This window comes from Mus caroli, chromosome 8, assembly GCF_900094665.2.
Source record: "Mus caroli chromosome 8, CAROLI_EIJ_v1.1, whole genome shotgun sequence".
Lineage (NCBI taxonomy): Eukaryota > Metazoa > Chordata > Mammalia > Rodentia > Muridae > Mus > Mus caroli.
Genome location: NC_034577.1, coordinates 1,834,961 through 1,855,590, shown reverse-complemented (window position 1 = coordinate 1,855,590; position 20,630 = coordinate 1,834,961). Strand labels below are relative to the sequence as shown.

The 20,630-nt window shown below is 36.3% G+C and overlaps 1 protein-coding gene across 1 annotated transcript; it reads left to right on the top strand.

Annotated features, from left to right (window-relative positions):
- Nucleotides 1-458: 458 nt before the first annotated feature.
- On the top strand, nt 459-19,965 carry Slc10a2 (solute carrier family 10 member 2). The gene is made up of 6 exons (XM_021170946.2): nt 459-980; nt 7,079-7,197; nt 12,413-12,501; nt 13,921-14,096; nt 16,385-16,542; nt 19,281-19,965. Exons 1-6 carry the CDS (start codon nt 604-606, stop codon nt 19,406-19,408), a joined length of 1,047 nt encoding a protein of 348 aa, XP_021026605.1. The 5' UTR covers nt 459-603; the 3' UTR covers nt 19,409-19,965.
- Nucleotides 19,966-20,630: the final 665 nt, after the last annotated feature.

Sequence of the window (20,630 nt, the reverse complement as noted above, 5' to 3'; positions counted from 1 at the left end):
CCCTAGAAGTCTGTGAAACATGCATGTGTTTTGTGGACATCATAGTTCATGTAAGGAAGAACTATTGTAAGAAAGCTGAAAATCTTCTTCAGTCAACTTATAATGTAGTTTGGCACAGGGTTATTGTTTTTTGGTTTTAATATAATTTTCAAAGCTTTCATACCCCCTACTTAAAGTTGAAGGAGAGAATAATATACTTTCCTCCACTTCAATCTTAGAACGTTCTATACAATTCAGAGTTTAACTAAAATTATTCCCAGCAAACTTTCCTGGCATTAATTATTAACATGGATATTTCTGTATGGCATAGTTCATTATCATACCAATAAATGATTAATTATAACTTTCTGTCTTGGCCAGTAGTTTTTCTGGACTTTTTATGATTCATTATTTGTGCTATGTTGTAATGCAGCCTCTCGAAACTGACATACTAGCATTTATTGTTTTTTATTGCTTCTCTAAGGTGGCTTTTGAAAGAGACACCAAGTACTACATGTTGAGAAAGGGTTTAAAAGTTTGGCGTGTTGAAAGCATTACTCAGCTGGCAGTAGAGACAGAACTGGTGCTTCTGTGGACTTGGCCATTTGCACAGCACAAGCAGTGATGGATAACTCTTCTGTCTGTCCCCCAAATGCAACTATCTGCGAAGGTGATTCCTGCGTAGTACCTGAGAGCAACTTCAATGAAATTCTCAGTACAGTGATGAGCACTGTGCTCACCATCCTCTTAGCCATGGTGATGTTTTCTATGGGGTGCAATGTGGAAGTCCACAAGTTCCTAGGACATATAAAGAGACCATGGGGTATCTTCGTGGGCTTCCTCTGTCAGTTTGGAATCATGCCTCTCACAGGCTTTATCCTGTCTGTGGCCTCCGGCATCCTTCCTATACAGGCTGTAGTGGTGCTAATTATGGGTTGCTGCCCTGGAGGAACTGGCTCCAATATCCTGGCCTATTGGATAGATGGCGACATGGACCTCAGGTAAGATATAAAAATCTGTAACTGTTACAGCCAACTGGAGTTAAGCTTAGAAAAATCTGCATCTTTTTCAGCATCCATTTGATGTGCTGCACTGACTAAATGTCTAAGGAGTTAAATGGGAAGAGTAAGCGCATCCATGTGACTTTTGAAACAGCCGCTTTGCTATTAGAATTGGGGACTCTTATTTGTGTCTGTGTATTTTTTGTAGTTTTCATCCTAAACCAAACAGTAGTTTACATTTTAATTTTGTATTTCTAACACTTTTAGTTACAACACAAAGTAGTAGGCTTCTGAGTGACTTTTATATGCATGTTTATCATTGTGTTTTGTTCCTATCCACTCCCTGTCCTGCTTTCATGCCACATATATTCCATTATCTTCCCTATTTCCGCCCTGATCTGCCCTGATAGTTTCCTCTCTATCAAGTCCTGTGTGTATGTATGGCTATGTATGTATGTATATATAAATTTAAATCAAGATCAGCCTCTGAGAGGAAGACTTGGTATTTGTCTTCCTAGTCTGTATTAATATGCTTGCACTTTGAACTCTAACTCAGTTAACAAGAAGTTGTATTACTCGTGGAAAACATTCAAAGTTTTTCATTAAATAATTCTTCCACAAACTGCAACTGAGAAAGTCTTGTTGCAATGGAATTAAGGGTGAACGTTAACCCTTAACGTGTGATGACAAGTTGGTCTTAGTGCAAATACAAACTCAAACTTCTCATCAAATATTAAACTCTGGGCAACATCAGCTCCACCAAAAAGCCTGTTCTTTGGACAAATACTTCTTGGTTAAAAAGCTAATGAAGAATTCATAAATTCATTTTAAATCTGGTGACATTAAGAGGAAACATTCTTCAGCAGTATTTTTAATTATGCTTATTTTTTTTATAAAATAAGGAGAAAATAATGTCTCTCTTTTTCAACAGAGTAATCTCACTTTAACATTTGTCCAATACAACCTGTGCCAGTTTTAACTAACACTGGGTGTGAGGGAGGACTGGTAACTAATAGAAATAAGAAACATTACTGGGACTAGAGCAGGAGTTTGACGGTTGTTGTTCTGTTTTGTTTTGTTTTTACTTAATCACTTTACGTCGCTATCACTGCCCTGCTCTCAGTCACTCATTCCACAATCTTTCCCCCATGCCTCTGCCTCTTCTCATCTAAGCAAGTGGGTTCCCACAAGATATCTCCCAAGCTGGCCCATAGAAAGCCTCTGTAAGGCTAGGTTCATCCTCTCCCACTGAGGCTAGACAAGGCAGTCAGGAAGAACAACTGATCCCACATACAGGCAACAGATTTTGGGACAGACCCTATTCCCACATTATGTTTGGGACCCACATTAAGATCAAACTGCACATTTGCTACATATGTTCATGGAGGCCTAGGTCCAGCCATGTATGTTCTTTGATTGGCGGTTTACTCAATATGAACCCCCATTGGCCCCAGTTAGTTTACTCTGTAGGTATTCTTATGGTGTCCTTGACCCCTCCAGCCCCCACAATTCTATCCCTCACTCTTCCACTCTTCCATGAGACTCCCTGAGCTCTGCTTGGCATTTGGCTATTGGTCTCTGCATGTTTCCAGCTACTGTTCATTAAATGCTGGACAACCTGCCATCAGCTCTGTTAGTCCCGGGGAGCCTGGTGAGCAGTTGAGAACTGGCCACCAATTCCCAATTGGTGCTATTTAGAAAACAAAGAACATGTATTATTCATTTTTTGCATAAGTACATAGAATTACTGCCTAGCAACATATACTACTAGTCTTAAAGAAAAGCTCAGTGAAAGAACACAGAATAGTAAGTGCTACTGACATTTAGTTAATCTGTGAACCACAATATAGTAATCAGGATTTTTTTAGGCTTCTACACCATTGATCTGAACATGCACAGAGAATGAGAGTTCCAGGAACTACCAGACTTCAGGAAATGACCCTGAGGCTTTGACCTACACTAAATAGTTTCTTAATATTTTTAAGTTTTAAATAATATAGTCTTGTAACAGTACAACCTGAACCTGAACATACGTTATTGCTGAACATAAAATCAGTTGAATATGGAACCATATTAATTCCCCTACATCACTTATGCTGAGGTAAAAAATCACTCTGTAGTGTAGTAGTATCACCATACTATACACAGAGATTATAATGGATCTCTGTCATTAAGAGGTGGTCATGTCATAATGCAAGGTAACATTAGTGGTTAGACAGATATCTTAGGGAATAAGAGTACTTGCTGTTTTTGCATATGACCTAGGTTTCACTCCCAGCACCCATATGAGGAAGATCAAACTGTAACTCCAGCTCCAGGGCATAGAATGGCTTCTTTTGGTCTCTGCAGGTACCCATATACACAGAAGTATACACTCTTATACCAAAATACATGTGCAAATACAAACAGAGAAAGAGGGAGAGAGAAAGAGAGAGAGAGAGAGAGAGAGAAAGAAAGAAAGAAAGAAAGAAAGAAAGAAAGAAAGAAAGAAAGAAAGAAAGAAAGAAAGAAATGTTTTTAAAAGAGAATATTACATATTTCATGTTAAGAAAACATGTTTAAACGTTTCTTTAAAGAAGGTACAGGGTCAGCTACTAGGAAACAGCCCTTTAAAATGAAATTCTTCTGGAGTATTGGACAACTTAAGTTTCAGAATAATTTCTATAGATGCAGCATAATCTACTGTTTATATTTCTAATTTTGTATTCTTAAAACGTTGCCTGCTCCATCTTCACTTGAATTTTATTTTTACTAGCTACTGTTCTTTAGACACTGAGCCATTAAATATAAGACTAAGTTCTTAAAGAACATTGGTTTATTTAGCTCTCCAAAGAGTCTTAGGGTCCTCTGCATTGACACAAGAGAAAAAATGAGGCTTATAACCTTTGCCAACATCATTGGGTTGGTGACTGTCAGTGTCAAATTTGGGTTTCAGACAGATAATAGCTACTATACTCCTTTTGGCTCTTGACCTGTGATCATATTGTATCTATCACCTGCCTAGTCTACACACTTCTGCTGATAGTTCAGAGGTAAAGTTTTGCTTTGATGTGTTTGCAGTCTTTATATTTCCTTATGCTTGATTACACTGAATTCCTCAGCACATACAAGATTTTTACTTATGAACTTCTTTCCCTCAATTACATAAAAGTTTTCCCTAACAGTTAATAGATGAACCTGAAAAGATTTAAAACCAAATTATATTTTAATTTTCAAATTCATTAGATTTTATTATTCTAATGTGATCTCTTAGACGTATTTATATTTTCTACACCTATGCCCTTTATAGAACTTTTTTCTCATAAAATATGTTTTTGTTCCATGAAGTTATTATTCTCCCTACTGTTTATGAAAATTCTCTGTGGATCATTTCAACATAATTTTTGTTTGTTCTTGTTATTAGCTCAGATAACACCAACTTCTACACTCCTTTCATTTATTCTTCAACATATTTACAAGAGTTCTACCACACCTAAACACTTCATTTTCCAACTTCCATCTTTTTTTCTCCCTTAAAGTTTCACTGAGAAATTGCTCACATAAAACTCAATACCACAATAAAATTTCTTAAGTTGGACAATAATTCTCATTCAAACTTTTATGAAACAAGAGAGAATAATTCTGACATCCTTCTAATATCTGTTCTTGTAGTTTGGCCTCCTCCTCTTCACTATGAGCCAGTGAGGAGTCCTGTTACCCTGAATTCCGTCCTCACTATGAGGATGCACTAGATGACCAGAAAAAATGGGGGTTTTATTGTCGAGTAAGAATGTCAGATCAATGAAAGAAGGAAGCAGGTGGAGTAAATTTGCAAATTCCAGTGTGTTAGTTTCAAATAGGATGAAGAACTGCTAGTAATGAATGGATAACTTTATTTGTCCATATAAAGTTCATCTCTAGCAGAAATAAACTTATAAGAAACTCTTTTTATTTCATTTTAGTTAGTATGTAAAACAACACATATCATTATCACATCCAAGTTTATATATTATCATTGTGCTTTCACTAAGATTCACTTCCCAATGTCTTCCCCCACAGTTTTACCCTTGTGTTTAGTGCTACTCTGCTCTCAGATTGTTATATATCATAGTGCAACATTTTTCAGAGGAGATGAGAATAAACAACTACTCACCACAGATAGGACACCAACAACAGAAACAGATGATTTCATGAAAATCTAGCTAAAGGAACCTAGAAGTTTAACTGGGATTTCTTATAGGAGCATGAGTGAAATGTTACTTACAAGAGCATGGACTAGCTACCCTACTAAAGAAAATGTCTTCCATCATCAAATAACCATTGGCTGTATAAGTCCTTGGGAGATACACAGCTTTGTGAACATGCATACCCCAGACATGATCCAAAGTTAATAGGCCCAGTCATACGTATATTTCCTTCTGTTAAGTTCAAGAGAGAATTGGCTATATCATGTCTAACGTAGATAGATGATATAGATAGATGATAGATAGATAGATAGATAGATAGATAGATAGATAGATAGATAGATAGATAGATAGATGATAGACCTACAAACAGGGACTGAGACACAGACAGACAGGCAGACAAACAGGGAGACAGACAGACAGACAGGCAGGCAGGCATGGTTTTTTATGTAGGTAGAAACATATCATATTAGTCTCCCTGACTTCAGAAAGTGTTTTAAATGCATCTTTTTGTATTGGTTTACTTTCATGGTATTTCAGCTCTATTAACACAAACATTTTAATTGGAATCTTTTATACCTATTTTAAATTCATTCATTTAAAAAGATTTCTAAAGGAGTTAAGACCTCTGATAGACTTTGTTTCCAATATTGCCCAAATTATGCAAATTTATTAACAGATGCATTGAGATAAAACCATTTATCTTCATCTACTTTCCTTACCATGGCATATTTATTTGTTGTGGAGGAGACAGACAGTAAATACAACTGACTTTCCTCTTTATATTGTTATATTAACCAAACTCCACCAAGTGGCCATCTAATTCTTTGCAGTCTGTGAGGTAATGGTGACAGAGAAGTCCAATGCCTTGCAAACTAAGGGATATCACATTCTGCCAATCCAGTGTGTGCCTTCAAAGCACAGGTATTAAGACCCTCTATTTTACAAACAGAGAAAGTACCCTTGTGTCCAGAACATTTTGAAGAAGTCCAGGAAGATCTAGTGCTCAAAACCTCTCTTCCATTCTGTCATAGTGCTGAAAATAGCTTAATTTAATTTAAGAGATTCTTGCAGATCAAATGATAAAATCTTTCTTAGTCACCCATAGTAAACAAAGTGTTTGCTGTTCTTTGATTGTCAATTCAAACAGTGATAGTACATTAACTTTCCCAGCAAGAGGTGAACAAACACCTTGTTACCCTGATAAGAGACAGAGGAAAGGATTTCACCAAAATCCACTTGTGAATCCATGACTTTATTGAATTTACTTGCAAAGCACATGGAAGATGTTACTGCTAAAAGTGTGAACAACCCCAAAACATGTATCACCACAAAGTCTACCCCATTATGGTGAGAGTCCCACCTGTAATTCACTTTCTGCTTCCTGTGTACTGCAGCAGTTCCCAATATCTCTAGGAAGTAGGGATGGGGCAAAAGGAAATGGGCTTCACACTGGAATTCTGGATGGGATTTAATGACCCTCCCCACATGCTTTCTATAGGAAAATGATCACCACTTCCATTATCATTATCATAGACTAGTTAGTATCATGCTATTCTGCTTATTTCATTGTCATGGCTACTGTAAGCCAATGTAATTTCTATTACAAGACAACCTGGTATGACGATGTTATGCTTAAATGAAAAATTCATACACAACAGTTCACAAGCCCAGATCTTCTTCAATAGTTATTTTTAACCATCATTGACTGCCCTCTATTTTTCAGAACAAATACTGAGTGAAGTATTACATGAGACAACACCAGGTGCCTGTGACCCTGCCCAAAGTCAGGCACTTCAGAAATATAACCAATGTGTATTTCTCTCATAAAGAATGGTGTGCTAGTTGAGTCTGATGCTCACAGAACTTAAAAATAAAAGAGCATCTCCCCTAGAAAACACAGGTAGACACCTCAAGTTATTTGTTTCATTTCAGTGTTAGCATGACCACTTGCTCCACACTGCTTGCCCTTGGAATGATGCCTCTTTGCCTCTACGTCTATACCAAGATGTGGGTCGACTCAGGAACGATTGTGATTCCCTATGATAGCATTGGTAAGTAATTCCTCTGCAAGATACTTCTTATTACCCTCAAGTTATATGCTTAGTCCCTGCTAGGAACCCAGGTCAGTATCCATGCTCACATCTAAGTATCATTTCCCTTGGAACTAGGGGTAGATATTTTCCCACACATAATTTCTTTACAAATTTACCCTGGAGTTTGTAAGAGTGTTGATAGAATGTAAATTCCAAAACTTGACTCCACAAAGAAAAACTAAATTTGTCTCAGTTCAAATTAACATGGAAAAGAAACAGCTTTAGAAATTCAGCTTTTACCTAATCATCTGCCCTGAAGAGAATTAGGCTGCTGGCAGGTAGGAGCCACCATTTTTTCCTGTGGTGAGTTTATGGAAAAGGGGTCTATACACAACACATTCAAATTAAAGAAATACACAAATACACACAATCATAACAAGACTTAAGAATAGTAAGTAGTTGTGAGTGGCAAAATGGACACTCCTGAATAAAATGTATTGTTCTCTATCCTCAACTGTGAGCCATATCTTGATACAAAGATCAATTTAATGGTACTCTCCCATTTTCTTTTTCTTATTTTTTTTTAAGTTTAATTTTTTTAAATTTTAAAAATTTTATTTAATCTTTTTTTTTTACACTCTAGATTTTATGCCCCTCCTGGACCACCCTCTGACTGTTCCACATCTCATACCTCCTCTCCATATCTTCATGAGGATGTCTCTAGTCACCCAACCCCCACACCACCAGACTTCACCACTCCCTGGGGCCCCAAGTGTCTTGAGGGTTAGGTACATCTTCTCTGGCTGAACCTATACCCAGTAGTCCTCTGCTATATATATGTTAGGGGCCTCATATCAGCTGGTGTATGCTGCCTGGTTGGTGGTCCAGTATCTGAAAATCTTGGGGTTCCAGGTTAATTGATACTGCTTGTCCTCCTACTGGATCACCCTCCTCCTCAGCTTCTTCTGGATTTTCCCTAATTCAACCACAGGGATCAGGAGCTACTGTCTATTGGTTGGATGTAAATATCTGAATCTGACTCTTTCAGCTGCTTGTTGGGTCTTTCAGAAGGCAGACATGATAGATCCCTTTTTGGGAGCACTTCATAGCCTCAGTAATAGTGTCAGGTCTTGAGGCCTCCCCTTGAGCTGAATCCCACTTTGGGCCTGTCACTGAACCTCCTTTTTCTCAGGCTCTTCTCCATTTTTGTCCCTGCATTTTTTTTCTTCCAGACAGAATCAAAAAGTCAATTTAATGGCATTCTCCTATTTTCATGTCCTGGAAGTCAAATTTGCGAGTTATGACTCTCCCTCTCCTCATGTCAGTTCCTACACTGCCTTCCCATTTTGAAGAAGCTTCTTTTCTGTTTCTGTTTGGGGAAGAAAAGAAATGATAAAAGATTAAACAATTGGTATAACATGAAGATTGGGTCAGGGACCGACTGAAAGAACTACCAGCATGTGCAAAGCTCTCAGAAATACCCTGACATAAATGACTTATACAGAATATAGTAACTAGTACCAGTCATCAGGTACAATGCATGACACTTTTAAGCTGACTTTGCAAATCATTCTTCCCTAAGCTGTCTCAAAAAGGCTTAGATTTACTATTAACAGAAAGAAGGACACATCCAAGGTCAAACAGAAAGATATTTCTAAAAGAAATTCCTGTAGGAGTAGGAAACTAGTCTAAAAGTCTCTTCCATTTCAAAAAATATATATATATTATTTCAATGATTAAATACGGTTCATCCTAGAGACAAGTGAGAATAAACGTGGTGAGGACTGACTGTGAGCTAGACATCTGTAGTGCAGTTTTTCAGAATTTTTGCTCTCTTCTACCCCTATTATGTATATTTAGTTGTGGATTCCCCTTAATTTCAGTGGGGATGTTTGTATGTATAAGATTCTCCTATCGGCCCCTGAGAAACTCCCAAGTAACAACAGAATTTCCTTCAAATAGGATTTAGAATGACACCCAAGCCCAAGTATGTATGCTCCTGCTTGCATCTCATACTCTTCCCTTAATGAAAACCTTCCTTAAGGTTAAATAATCCCATCTGATTAAACACTAAACTAAACTGTAGGCATCTCAGAGCTGATTAAACAATTTTAATTCGACATTATTCATTGCTAAAACAATGTAAGCATTAATAGATAGATAGATAGATAGATAGATAGATAGATAGATAGATAGATAGATAGATAGATAGATGATAGATAGGTATTGATATTGATATTTAGTCCCTTCTGAAAAATGTCCCACAGGAATATTAACAAATCTGAATGACTATGTGGATGACTTGTACTATATATTTTAAGACAAATGAACTTTGAGTTGGATTTTGCTTTCTTTGTTTTGTAACAAGGTTTCACAACATAGCTCTCTGGCTGTTCTGGAACATACTATGTAGAGCAACGAGGCTGTCCTCAAATTCATAGAGATCTGCTTCTGTCTGCCTCCTGAATTCTGTGATTCATAGTGTATGCCATGGTGACCAGTAAGTCAAATAAATTTTGAAAGGAGAAAATAAAAAATGGATTGAAAATCCATGGGGAATGACCTCATAAAAAAAGTAAGAATAGAAAAACACAAGATATTTTATTAAATAAAAAAAGAGAAGAAAACAAAAATGGACTTTTGAACACAAAAATTATTTGCTTACAATGTCTTCTAGGCTGTTATCCAAACTGACATTTTCCCTTTGTTTTTAATCTTTTAATGAGTATAAAAATGAGCTGACAGCCTCATGAGATGTTGTCATCACTTATAAATGAGGTTACTGAGGCGTGGGGTGATAATTTAATTTGCCAAAGATTATTGGGGATCTGAGAATAGATACTGGCAAGCTCTCCAGTCTACTCTACAGGCACTGTGCCTCTGACAGCTTATATTGCTCAGTGTGTCTGTCCTACTCTAAAAGTGCTGCTGAACCCTGAAGATGCTGGCGTGTGACTAAAAATCAATCCCTGTAGAGCTTGAGCCACTGAACTGTACTGTATCAGTGAGTTCCTGATGTTAATTTCACTAAACATATCACCATAGCATGGTGATTCAGGCATCATTCCATCCCGTTGTTGTGTAGAGAAATCTAGGGAAGTTACACTGTTAGTCCACATTGTCTTCTCATCCTTCCTCTTCTGTTTGCCTTTCTTTCTTTGTATTACCACTGTGCAGTCTTAAATAAAAAGCACATGATAGTTTTTGGTATGTGTAAACATTTCTTTTTGGATATGTACAGACAGGCATCTTACACAGAGAGTATAAACAAGTCATGAAAATTATGTTTTTAGATTCATTTTACCTTAATATGTATGGGCTTTCAATCTATAGTCTGTTGCCCAGACCTGGGTCAAACTATCCAATACTAGGCACATATCTATTCTCAAAATTTTACCATTTGGTCTCACTTTTTCATACTTGTTTAAAAGAGTATTTGAAAAAGAAACTGCCCATGAGAATTTGAAAGTCTCCAGTGGTCTGTTAAACAAAGGGCAAACAAGTGTTAAATAATATAAAGACACAGATAGTATGTCACAGGAAAGGCAGTAAATCACCCATGGTGAAGTTGAAGTATGACTCTTTTATCTGGCTGGGTGAACACTGAGCTACAAAGAATTATAATTACATGAGAGAATCATAATTACATGAGAGGTTGCCAGGTATATTATCTCACAGAAAATTTAGGGTATGGTTTTTCATCTTATTCTCTCACAACTCTGTCATAAATTTGAACAGCTGAAATGAATTTTAACTAGAGTTTGTTAGCCTTCAAAATTCTTATGGCTATTAAGTAACATTTTTTAATATTTTCTTCTATTTTAAAATTTAGAAAGATTTATTTCTACTACCAGGAAGTAACAGGCTACTGTAAAATATAATCTACCTACACCTCAAGAACATATATAAACATGTATATATGACTAAGTTGTCAGAAAAAAAGACCTAATAGATTAAAGAAGCAAAAATTTTGACAAAGAGTGCGGCAGACTGACCTTAGTCAGTCCCTCCAACTGCGGGAAATCAGGGTTCTGGTACAGGTGGGCAGGGAGTCAGCAAAAAGGGTGACAAACAGACAGGGACACAAGGGAGTGTTGTACCTGAATGTCATTTCTCAAAGTGAGCACCAGTCTCATAATACAGAAGAAAAACAAGAAAGCTAGGCAAATACATCTGCCAAGGTACATTCATAAAGGTTCTTTACACAAAACAAAGAAAATGCATACATAAAAAGCTAGGGGGAGCCAGGCAGTGTTTACAACTGAGATAGGAACAGCTCTTTCTAAAATCAGCTAAACACAGGAGTCTGGTGAATGGTCTGATGCAATGTTAGTCTATTGTTAAACCCACAACCAGGGGTCCCTTAGTAAATACCTGATTATGCTATTCCTCTGGGCCTAGTGAAAAACATGCACCAGGGGAATTCTGTTCTACTAATCCTTTCGTGAATAATACTTCAGTTCCTCCTAAAACCACAACCTACCTTCTTCCTAGGCCATTGTAAATTCCTGTGTATGGGAGTGACTCGGCTATTGTTCTAAGTATTTACTATGTAGACTAACCCTAGCTCTATTCAAGTAAATTGTAATGTCTGATTTTTGTTCAGTGTCTCCCTTACAATACTAGAGGTAATTCTGAATGTTACTGAATAAGTAACATTCTTACTGAATTCCAAACCCAGGGTCGGCTCAAGGACTTCCTAGGACATTGGAACACTGATGGAGGCAATCTAACTTAGCTATATGTCAAAATCAATCCTTAAAGGCACTTATAATAAAACAATACTGAAAGAAAGCACACAGATCCATACACCTGACTAAAGCAAGGACAGATTTGGAGCATTCGTTTTACAGGATGCCACAGTTTCAGGACACTAAGTTTCCATGAACTTTTTGCCTCCGGACTGCATCGAGCTTTTGGGCCTGTCACATGAGTCACTACTGGAGTGGGTGTGGCAATATAGAATGAAAATAAGTTGTTAATATAAGGAAATAATCATCCCTAGATTTATATAAATTATATCATCATTTTTATACCTATTATTAACTGGAATGGAGAGAGATGTATAGATATATGTGGATGTGGGATTTTGTGTGTGAGCATGTGTGTATCTGTATGCACATAATTCTACATTCTGTTTTCAGCATTCAAGAAGACAAAAACACTGCTAAGCTTTCTCCAAGCTACTTACATTTTCTCTTCCCCACGTTAATGTTGTTTTCATCTTTGTTAGGTATTTCTCTGGTTGCCCTTGTTATTCCTGTTTCCATTGGAATGTTTGTAAATCACAAATGGCCACAAAAAGCGAAGATTATACTTAAAGTAAGTATCCCATGCATGGATCACACTGCACAATTCAGTGCTCTGTAGTCAGAACTGGAATGAGATGGTCTTCTCATCTCCACAGCTTTGCTATTCTCGCACTACCTTTGGGAAGATTTGCCTTGTCAGTCATAAAGTCTTTCTTTAGAGAATACCCTTTTTGATCCTATCTGAGGGACAAATTTCTATCCAGCCTTTAAGTCACAAATTTAATTGTGACCCTTTAATTTTAATCTATTCTCAAATTATCTTGATGTTATATAGGCTCAGTTTATGGTATAAAATATATTTAGGCAGCTTTTTTGAGACAGAATAGCATTCTCATACCTAAAATAACACAGAACTCGGTGCTCAAAAACTGGTAGATATTAGTTAGGGGGAGTGGAGGGGTAACATATTTGGTATTTCTGGTAATATAGGGAAAAACAAAGTTCTCATCTTCACATGTTTTAAGTTTAATAGAAAAAAAGAAGAAGAAAATGGAGGTAGCTCAGCCATTAAGAATGTGTACTCCCCTTGGAGAGCACCCACATCAGGCTGCTTAACGCCGTCTTTACCTCCAGGGGATCCACGGCCCTGGAGGTACATAGCAAAATTAAGTACACATTGACATACACATAGCAAAATTAAACTCTTTTAAAAGGAAAAATAAATAGAATAATTTATTTTAAATCTTATTGCACTTTTGTTAAAACTTTTATCCATTTCTCATGATGATAAAAGCATAAAATGTGACTAAGGAAGGATCTTATCCCAAATAACAAATAAAAATAAGTCAAAATTGAAAAAGGTTCATGGCTTAGAAAAAGTCTTATAATAGAAAGAAGTCCTCCTGGGGGTGGGGTGGAATAGATCTTCTAGGCTCTTATAATAATAGATTTTTCTTCCTTTTATATGGGAGTACAGGATGTTTTCAAAGTTCAGAAATCTTCCTTGGGTCAATTAAGCATGAATACATTGTCCTGATATTTTCTTTCTTTTTCTTTTCTTTTCTTTTCTTTTTTCTTTTCTTTTCTTTTCTTTTCTTTTCTTTTCTTTTCTTCTTTTCTTTTGTTTGTTTTTTTTTGTTTTTGTTTTTGTTTTTTTTGTTTTTTGTTTTTTGTTTTTCGAGACAGGGTTTCTCTGTGTAGCCCTGGCTGTCCTGGAACTTACTTTGTAGACCAGGCTGGCTTCGAACTCAGAAATCTGCCTGCTTCTGCCTCCCAAGTGCTGGAATTAAAGGTGTGCACCACCATGCCCAGCTGTCCTGATGTTTTCTTAATCTCTAGAACACAGAAGAAGCTCTTCTCTTCCTATGAAGCTAAAGGGACATACAAAGCTCTATTTTTTTTCCCCAAAGGACAGCCCAAACTTCACTCCTAACAAACATTTCTGGACTCACTTTGAAACAAGTATGTTTACTTATGCCTTTTCTTCCAGATTGGATCCATCACAGGTGTAATTCTCATTGTGCTCATAGCTGTGATTGGAGGAATACTGTACCAAAGTGCCTGGATCATTGAACCCAAACTATGGATTATAGGAACAATATTTCCTATAGCTGGCTACAGCCTGGGTTTCTTCCTGGCTAGACTAGCTGGTCAACCCTGGTACAGGTATGAGATTTAGATAAATGAGATTGAACATTTTAGTTTATAACATCTGTTGCATTAGTTTTCTGTGGTGCCATTACGAAACAACCATAGGGCATAGAGAAATAGCTCAGCAATAGGACTCAAATTTGTTTCTCAGCATCTTCATGGCTGCTCATAACCACCTGTAATTCCAGTTCTAGGGTAGTCAGCACTATTTTCTGACCTCTACAGACACCACACATGCATGTGGTACATAAGTATATATGCAGAAGAAATATCCATTCATATAAAATATTTAATTAAAAAATAAGAAAAACTATCCCAAGGTGAATCATTTTAGCAACAAAAAGGCACATTCTTACTGTTTCACAAGTCATAAATCATTAAGGCAGCATGGATCTGATTTCTGAGGTCTGTAGAAGAAGATTTATTGGAAGTCTCTCACTTCCAATAAACAGGTTTTAATGCCTATCTTCTCCTAGTGTCTCATCATGTTTTATTACTTCTGTGCATGCATTCTGAGTTCAAATTACCCCCATTTTATAAGTACATGAGTCACATTAAATTACAAGCCACCCTAATATCCTCATCTTAAATAATTATATATAAGTAACTCTGTTTCCACATAAGATCACATTCTTATATACTAAGGGTTAGATATAGGTTGGCAATATTTGAATTTGAGTGAGAGACATACTCACCCCATGGAAGCTGAAACTATTGGTGCCAAGTTCAAAACCCTTTATCTTCAATCACCGATTACATCATTTAATTAGCATAATTTGTTCAAAAATTATACAAATATTTAAATAGTACTGGCTCCTTTTGTCCTCAACTCCCTGATATTCTTCTTCATTAGTCCTTATCCCATGGAGTAAAGCTTTTTTTGCTACATACACTGGCTTAATAAGCAGAATAAGTTTCATTCAAACAGTCAATTTAGTCTTGTGATATATATACGTTCCTCCAACCATCTCCAAATAGACTCATCCCCTAAAGTTTTCAAACACTAAAGTATTTTTGTCATATATCTAAAATCATTTATTTCCAAATGCTCCCCCTAAGTTGATAGGCAGGAAATTAGATAAAGAAACAAGTAGGAGTATGCAGTTGAGAATGAGGTGAACACACTTGAATAGTGTTGGGCACAAGTGTTGGGCTTGAGCCAGGCAGACTGGGCTTCATTCTACCCCTGCTTCTCACTCACTGAAGGATTTTGGGCTATACATTTATTTTATCTTAGTTCTCTTTATTGAAGATTAAGAAAATTAATTTTTATCTTGCAGAGTTTTAATCAAGACTGAATTAGAACAAACTTTATTTTAAAATAAGTGCCTATAGCTCAACATTTTTTGAGTTGTGCTCTCTCATACACTTTTACTAAGGAAATAATTGAAAAGGGTGAAATGAACCTCCTTTGAAATCTCATTGGGAGGAGAGGCCCTTGGTCTTGCAAAGATTCTATGCCCCAGTACAGGGGAATGCCAGAGCCAGGAAGCAGGAGTGGGTGGGTTGGAGAGCAGGGCAGGGGGAGGGTATAGGGGACTTTCAGGGAAGCATTTGAAATGTAAATGAAGAAAATATCTAATAAAAATTGTTTAAAAAAAAGAAATGAAAATAAAGAAAATATCTAATAAAAAAGTGAAAAAAAATAAATTTAGGCAGGTCAGGCTACCAAAAAAAAAAAAAAAAAAAAAAAAAGAACCTACCTCTCACATTATAAATATATTGGGAAGGGTGAAAAGGCTCAGTAGTTAAGAGCATGTACTGCTCTTCCAAAACAGCTTAGTTTTCTTCCTAGTATCACAACCACCTGTAACTCCAGTTTCAGGAGTACCCAGTGTCTCTAGTTACTATGTGCATTTGCACACACACACACACACACACACACACACACATGAATATACCCACATGCATGCACAACATTAAAGTTAAAATAATATATAATAGTATTTGTACATTAATGCACTTTCTCAATGTAAAGTTATATGTTAAAATAATTACACCAAATATGTATGTTAAAAGCAGACATAAAATTTAGGTATGTGCTTGTAATCTCAACAACATGGAAACTGAAGCATGAGAATTGCCACAGGTTAGAACCTAACTTGGTGAAACCTATCTTGAAAGGAATAGGAAGAGGGAAAGAGGAAGGAAAGAAGGACTGTAGGTAGGGACAGAGGAAGTGAAGGAAGGAAGGATTGGGAGGGAGGAAAGAAAAAAATCACAATTTGTGTATCCTTTTATACCTTTCCTTTTTGTTATATCATAATAAGACAAATAACAAGTCATATCCATCTTCCTCCCAGGTGCCGAACAGTAGCCTTGGAAACTGGAATGCAGAACACTCAGCTGTGCTCCACCATTGTACAGCTCTCCTTCTCCCCTGAGGATCTCAACCTCGTGTTCACCTTCCCACTCATCTATACTGTTTTCCAGCTCGTCTTTGCAGCAATAATATTAGGAAGTAAGGAATAATGCTAATCAAATTCTTTGATTTTTTTTTGTTTAAATTCTAGATTTGCTAAAAAAAAATAGACTTAAAATTCTCCATTTTTGGCAGTGGATTGTACAAATTGAAAGAAAATGTATTCACCAAAGTCACTTATCATGACTTCACATATGCTGATAAGAAGACTACAATTTTATATAGGTTATAGTGGGGATTTTTTAAGAGAAAAGCTAAGGAGATAGAGTCTCTTTCTTGACTTTCTTTTCCTCAGTAGTCAGACTTATTAACCTGTGAGGAACATTTCCTTGTGGATCTTTTTAAATGCTTCCAAGGAACCTGGGTTTTAGTGATTTTTTTCCCCAAAGCCTTGTCTTGATATGCTTTGTAAATATGGTATTTATCAGAACATGGAAAACCATATTTATCATGCTTAATCATAAGTCAGGTGTATGTTCAAGTTCATGCATATCAATTTTAAATATCCATATAGCTGAAGACGTGTAAGCAAAGATGTGCCAAAGATAGCACAGTTTTTCATTTTGTTCTGTTATAGCATAATTTCATCCTCATTTGGCCCATACCAACTGGCCTTCACCAAACGGAAATTTTCCTTACATTTGATTATCCAAAGCCTCATGCTACCTAACCCTCAGTTTTAAAGTTCTATTTAAAACAGAGAAAGAAACTTTCCTCTAACATTTCTTGACATTTTAATAGGAAATGGAAAGTAGAAGTGCATGACAAAAATCACTATGAAGATTAAGTTGTGAATTGCCCAGAGATAGTTTCACTTATCTTTGCCTTATTTTTCTCCCCAGCTCTAGTAAGAATCTATGTGCCTACAGGTGCCCATCACATTAATATCTCAGTGTTAATTTTCAAACAACATCACATGGATTCATTAGGGGTCTGGATTTGAGGAATTGCAGATAAGTAGGTGGCTTGAGCTTTCTGGACAGCCAGCCTAGCCTAACCAGTGGGTTTCAGGCTAGCAGAAAACTTGTCTTCCATGGGACAGCCCTGTTAGGGGTCAAGTACTGAGGTGGGACACAGAGTTGGATGAAAACCAAAGATTGATGATCTCTGGCCTTGTAACTCTCTCTCACACACACTGATCTGGAGGTCAGAAGCCATCTTCTGTCAATATAACTCTTACTGTTCTGGAGCCAAGAGCTGATGACTTTTGGCAATTTCACAGATAAAGACAAAAAAAAGTCAGATGTGTGCACACACACACACACACACACACACACACATTGGTCAGGCCTGACCACTTGTCTCATCAATTTTACAAGTGCAGATGTATACTTATATGCCTACATATGTATGTAAATGAATACATGTAGACAGACAGACATATACATATATACAGTTGGTGGATCGAGCTGAGCCCCAAATGTCACAGTTACACATTTTGTGGGTGGGGCAGAGCCCCAAAAGCCATACTTTACTTCTTCTCTCTGGCCTTTGTATACCTTCTTAGACAAAAGTTCTTTATAAAATTACCTCACTGACAAAATGTTACATAAAAGCTGAGTTCAAATCAGTGTTTCATTCTATAAACTGTAAATTCAAAGTAACAATTTTGCACAGCCTTACTTTACCATAGTGCATACTTGTGGCTTCTGACCTGTAATGAATGTTTTTCCTTGATCACAAACTTGTTTCAACCCCGTTTTCTTATCCTAGTGCAATTAGTCCATGACACATGAAGGTTTACAGAGCTCTGTTTACAACTTTATTCTACAGGGGGCTTGGAATTACTTGTATCAGTTTGAGTTCTATAAAATCATTATCAGGAATTGTGAAATCATCAATTCATCTATTATGAAATGAGAGTACATTGTCATGTTGATCTGCAGGAAATCTGCCAAATAGTGTGGGCTAATAATGCCCAGGGATCATTAGGCTATGTAATAGTGACAGAAAAGGCAGATCAGCAGCAAGAAGCAACCTAGGATAAAGTCTCAGAGCTCACCCATCACAGGCTATCCAAAATGGTACACCATTTCTAGAAAACTCATTTACTTGCCTTAGATGGCTTCTGACACCTGTTTCAACAAGCTAGATAAATAGCTCTTGAGGAGCAACATCCAAGAATGACCCCTGGACCTCTACAAAGTACATACATACATAGAAATGAATCTGAATTCACACATTACCTAAATACAACATATGCACATATAAGTGCACACAGGTTCAAATGGACACAAAGAAAGACAAAACATGTTGAGAAAAACTTGTACCACAGGAGAAATAAAGTCTGATCAACAACAGGAAGGAATAGGTAGAGACAAAAGACCAAGCATGCAATTTTGATCCAATTCTCTCCACAAGGAATGATCAAATCAAGGCCTTGGACATTGCACACGGGTATACATATATTTAGTTGAAGACTAGTACACTAACTGAAGTGGAATAAACACAAAATATTTTTTTCCTTACTGTTAAGTACCATATCCATCTTAAAGCCATGAGAAGATCCTGTACTTGTACTGAGCAAACATCCTCTGAAGCTCTCCAACCAGACTTTTTGAGTACAGTCATTGCTGCCATATCCGTAATCATAGAACAACAACAACAATAACAATAACAACAACAAAGAAAGTGAGTTTCTCACAATAACTCCAGTATGCAGAAAATGCAAACTGCTTTCTGAGCTGTACAATGCAATCATTGTTCAAAATAAGTTTTCAAGGTGCCATTCTGAAATTTACTTGTCATCTCCCCCTGCCATGTATTGTTTTTTGCAGTTTATGTCACATATAGGAAATGTCATGGAAAAAATGATGCTGAGTTTCTAGAGAAAACAGACAATGAAATGGACCCCAGGCCATCATTTCATGAGACAAACAAGGGATTTCAACCAGATGAGAAGTAGACAAGAAAGAAAAAGAAACTTCAGAACAATATTCATTAAACTAAAACTGAAATTATTTCTTTGGGTGGAATAATCATCAGAAAAACAAATTTAAAAGTTAAGTTCAAATTGAAATTATTTTTTTTTGTATAAAGGGACTAGTAATCCATTCTTTAGTGTGACAAAGATCCAAAGATGTGTGTGTGTGTGTGTGTGTGTGTGTGTGTGCACGCGCACATTCGTGCGCGTACATGAGTCAGTTTTTTGTATTCATAGTCAGATTGATCACAAGATATTCCTTGATTTCAAATTCACAGAAGCTTAAGCCTCTTTTAAAAAAAGGCAAAGTGTTTATATTAATCTCTTATTACTTCAGATCAATATTATATTACTAAAATATTTAACATGATGTAAATGTTGTGTAAATAGTTGTTTCACTGTATTGTTTAGGAAATGATGTTTTTTAAAGTCTATGATATTTTATGTTCAGTACAGGTATCATTTTTCAGATATTTTTGGCCATAGTGAGTTAAAATCATAGATGTCAAACTTATCCTTCGGGGGTCAAATGCATGTACATTGAATGTATAGATAGATGATAGATAGATGAAAGATAGATAGATAACTGATTATCATTAATATATTATCAGAAAAGATAGATCTATAGACTAATTTGATATAGGTCAAATTGGAAACTTGGTCATATGTAAGCTGAACTCAGAGTCAAGCACTTTAGTTTGTTAAAATATAACATATTATTGCTGTAAAATGATTATTTTCTTCAGTGTTTATGATTGTAAAATGATTGATGTGAATGAATGTATTCCTCTGACATTTTAATCATGAGTTTGAAGATTTGCAACATATTTGTGGTTTTGCACTATACTTCAACAAATATCTGTATTTGTATTTTAGAAAAGTAGGTCCTTCAAATGATATTCCAGAAATAGAAATGAGAGAAAGTATTGCTAATCAACTCAAGAACAAACTAGAATTGGATTAACTCATCAACATATTTTATATCCATTCATATGCCTCTAGGGTCCACTGATGCCCTTTTTATCTTTCAAGAAATAGAGCTCATTCAATACAGTTTGAATTTGACAACTAATTTGTGGAACTCTGGAGAGCTTTGTTCAAATATGATCTGTATGAAGCAGGTCTAAATGGGATAATATGATATATATTAAGCCCATATGAAGTGCCATACCAGTCACCATGAGCAGGGAGGTGTCAGAAGTTA

What these genes read in the sequence shown, in the direction of transcription:
- Slc10a2 (XM_021170946.2), top strand. Translation starts at nt 604, where the DNA reads ATGGATAACTCTTCTGTCTGTCCCCCAAATGCAACTATCTGCGAAGGT. An exon ending in GATTCCCTATGATAGCATTG is followed by an intron (nt 7,198 to 12,412) that starts GTAAGTAATTCC and finishes CATCTTTGTTAG; the next exon opens with GTATTTCTCTGGTTGCCCTT. An exon ending in TGCAGCAATAATATTAGGAA is followed by an intron (nt 16,543 to 19,280) that starts GTAAGGAATAAT and finishes TGTTTTTTGCAG; the next exon opens with TTTATGTCACATATAGGAAA.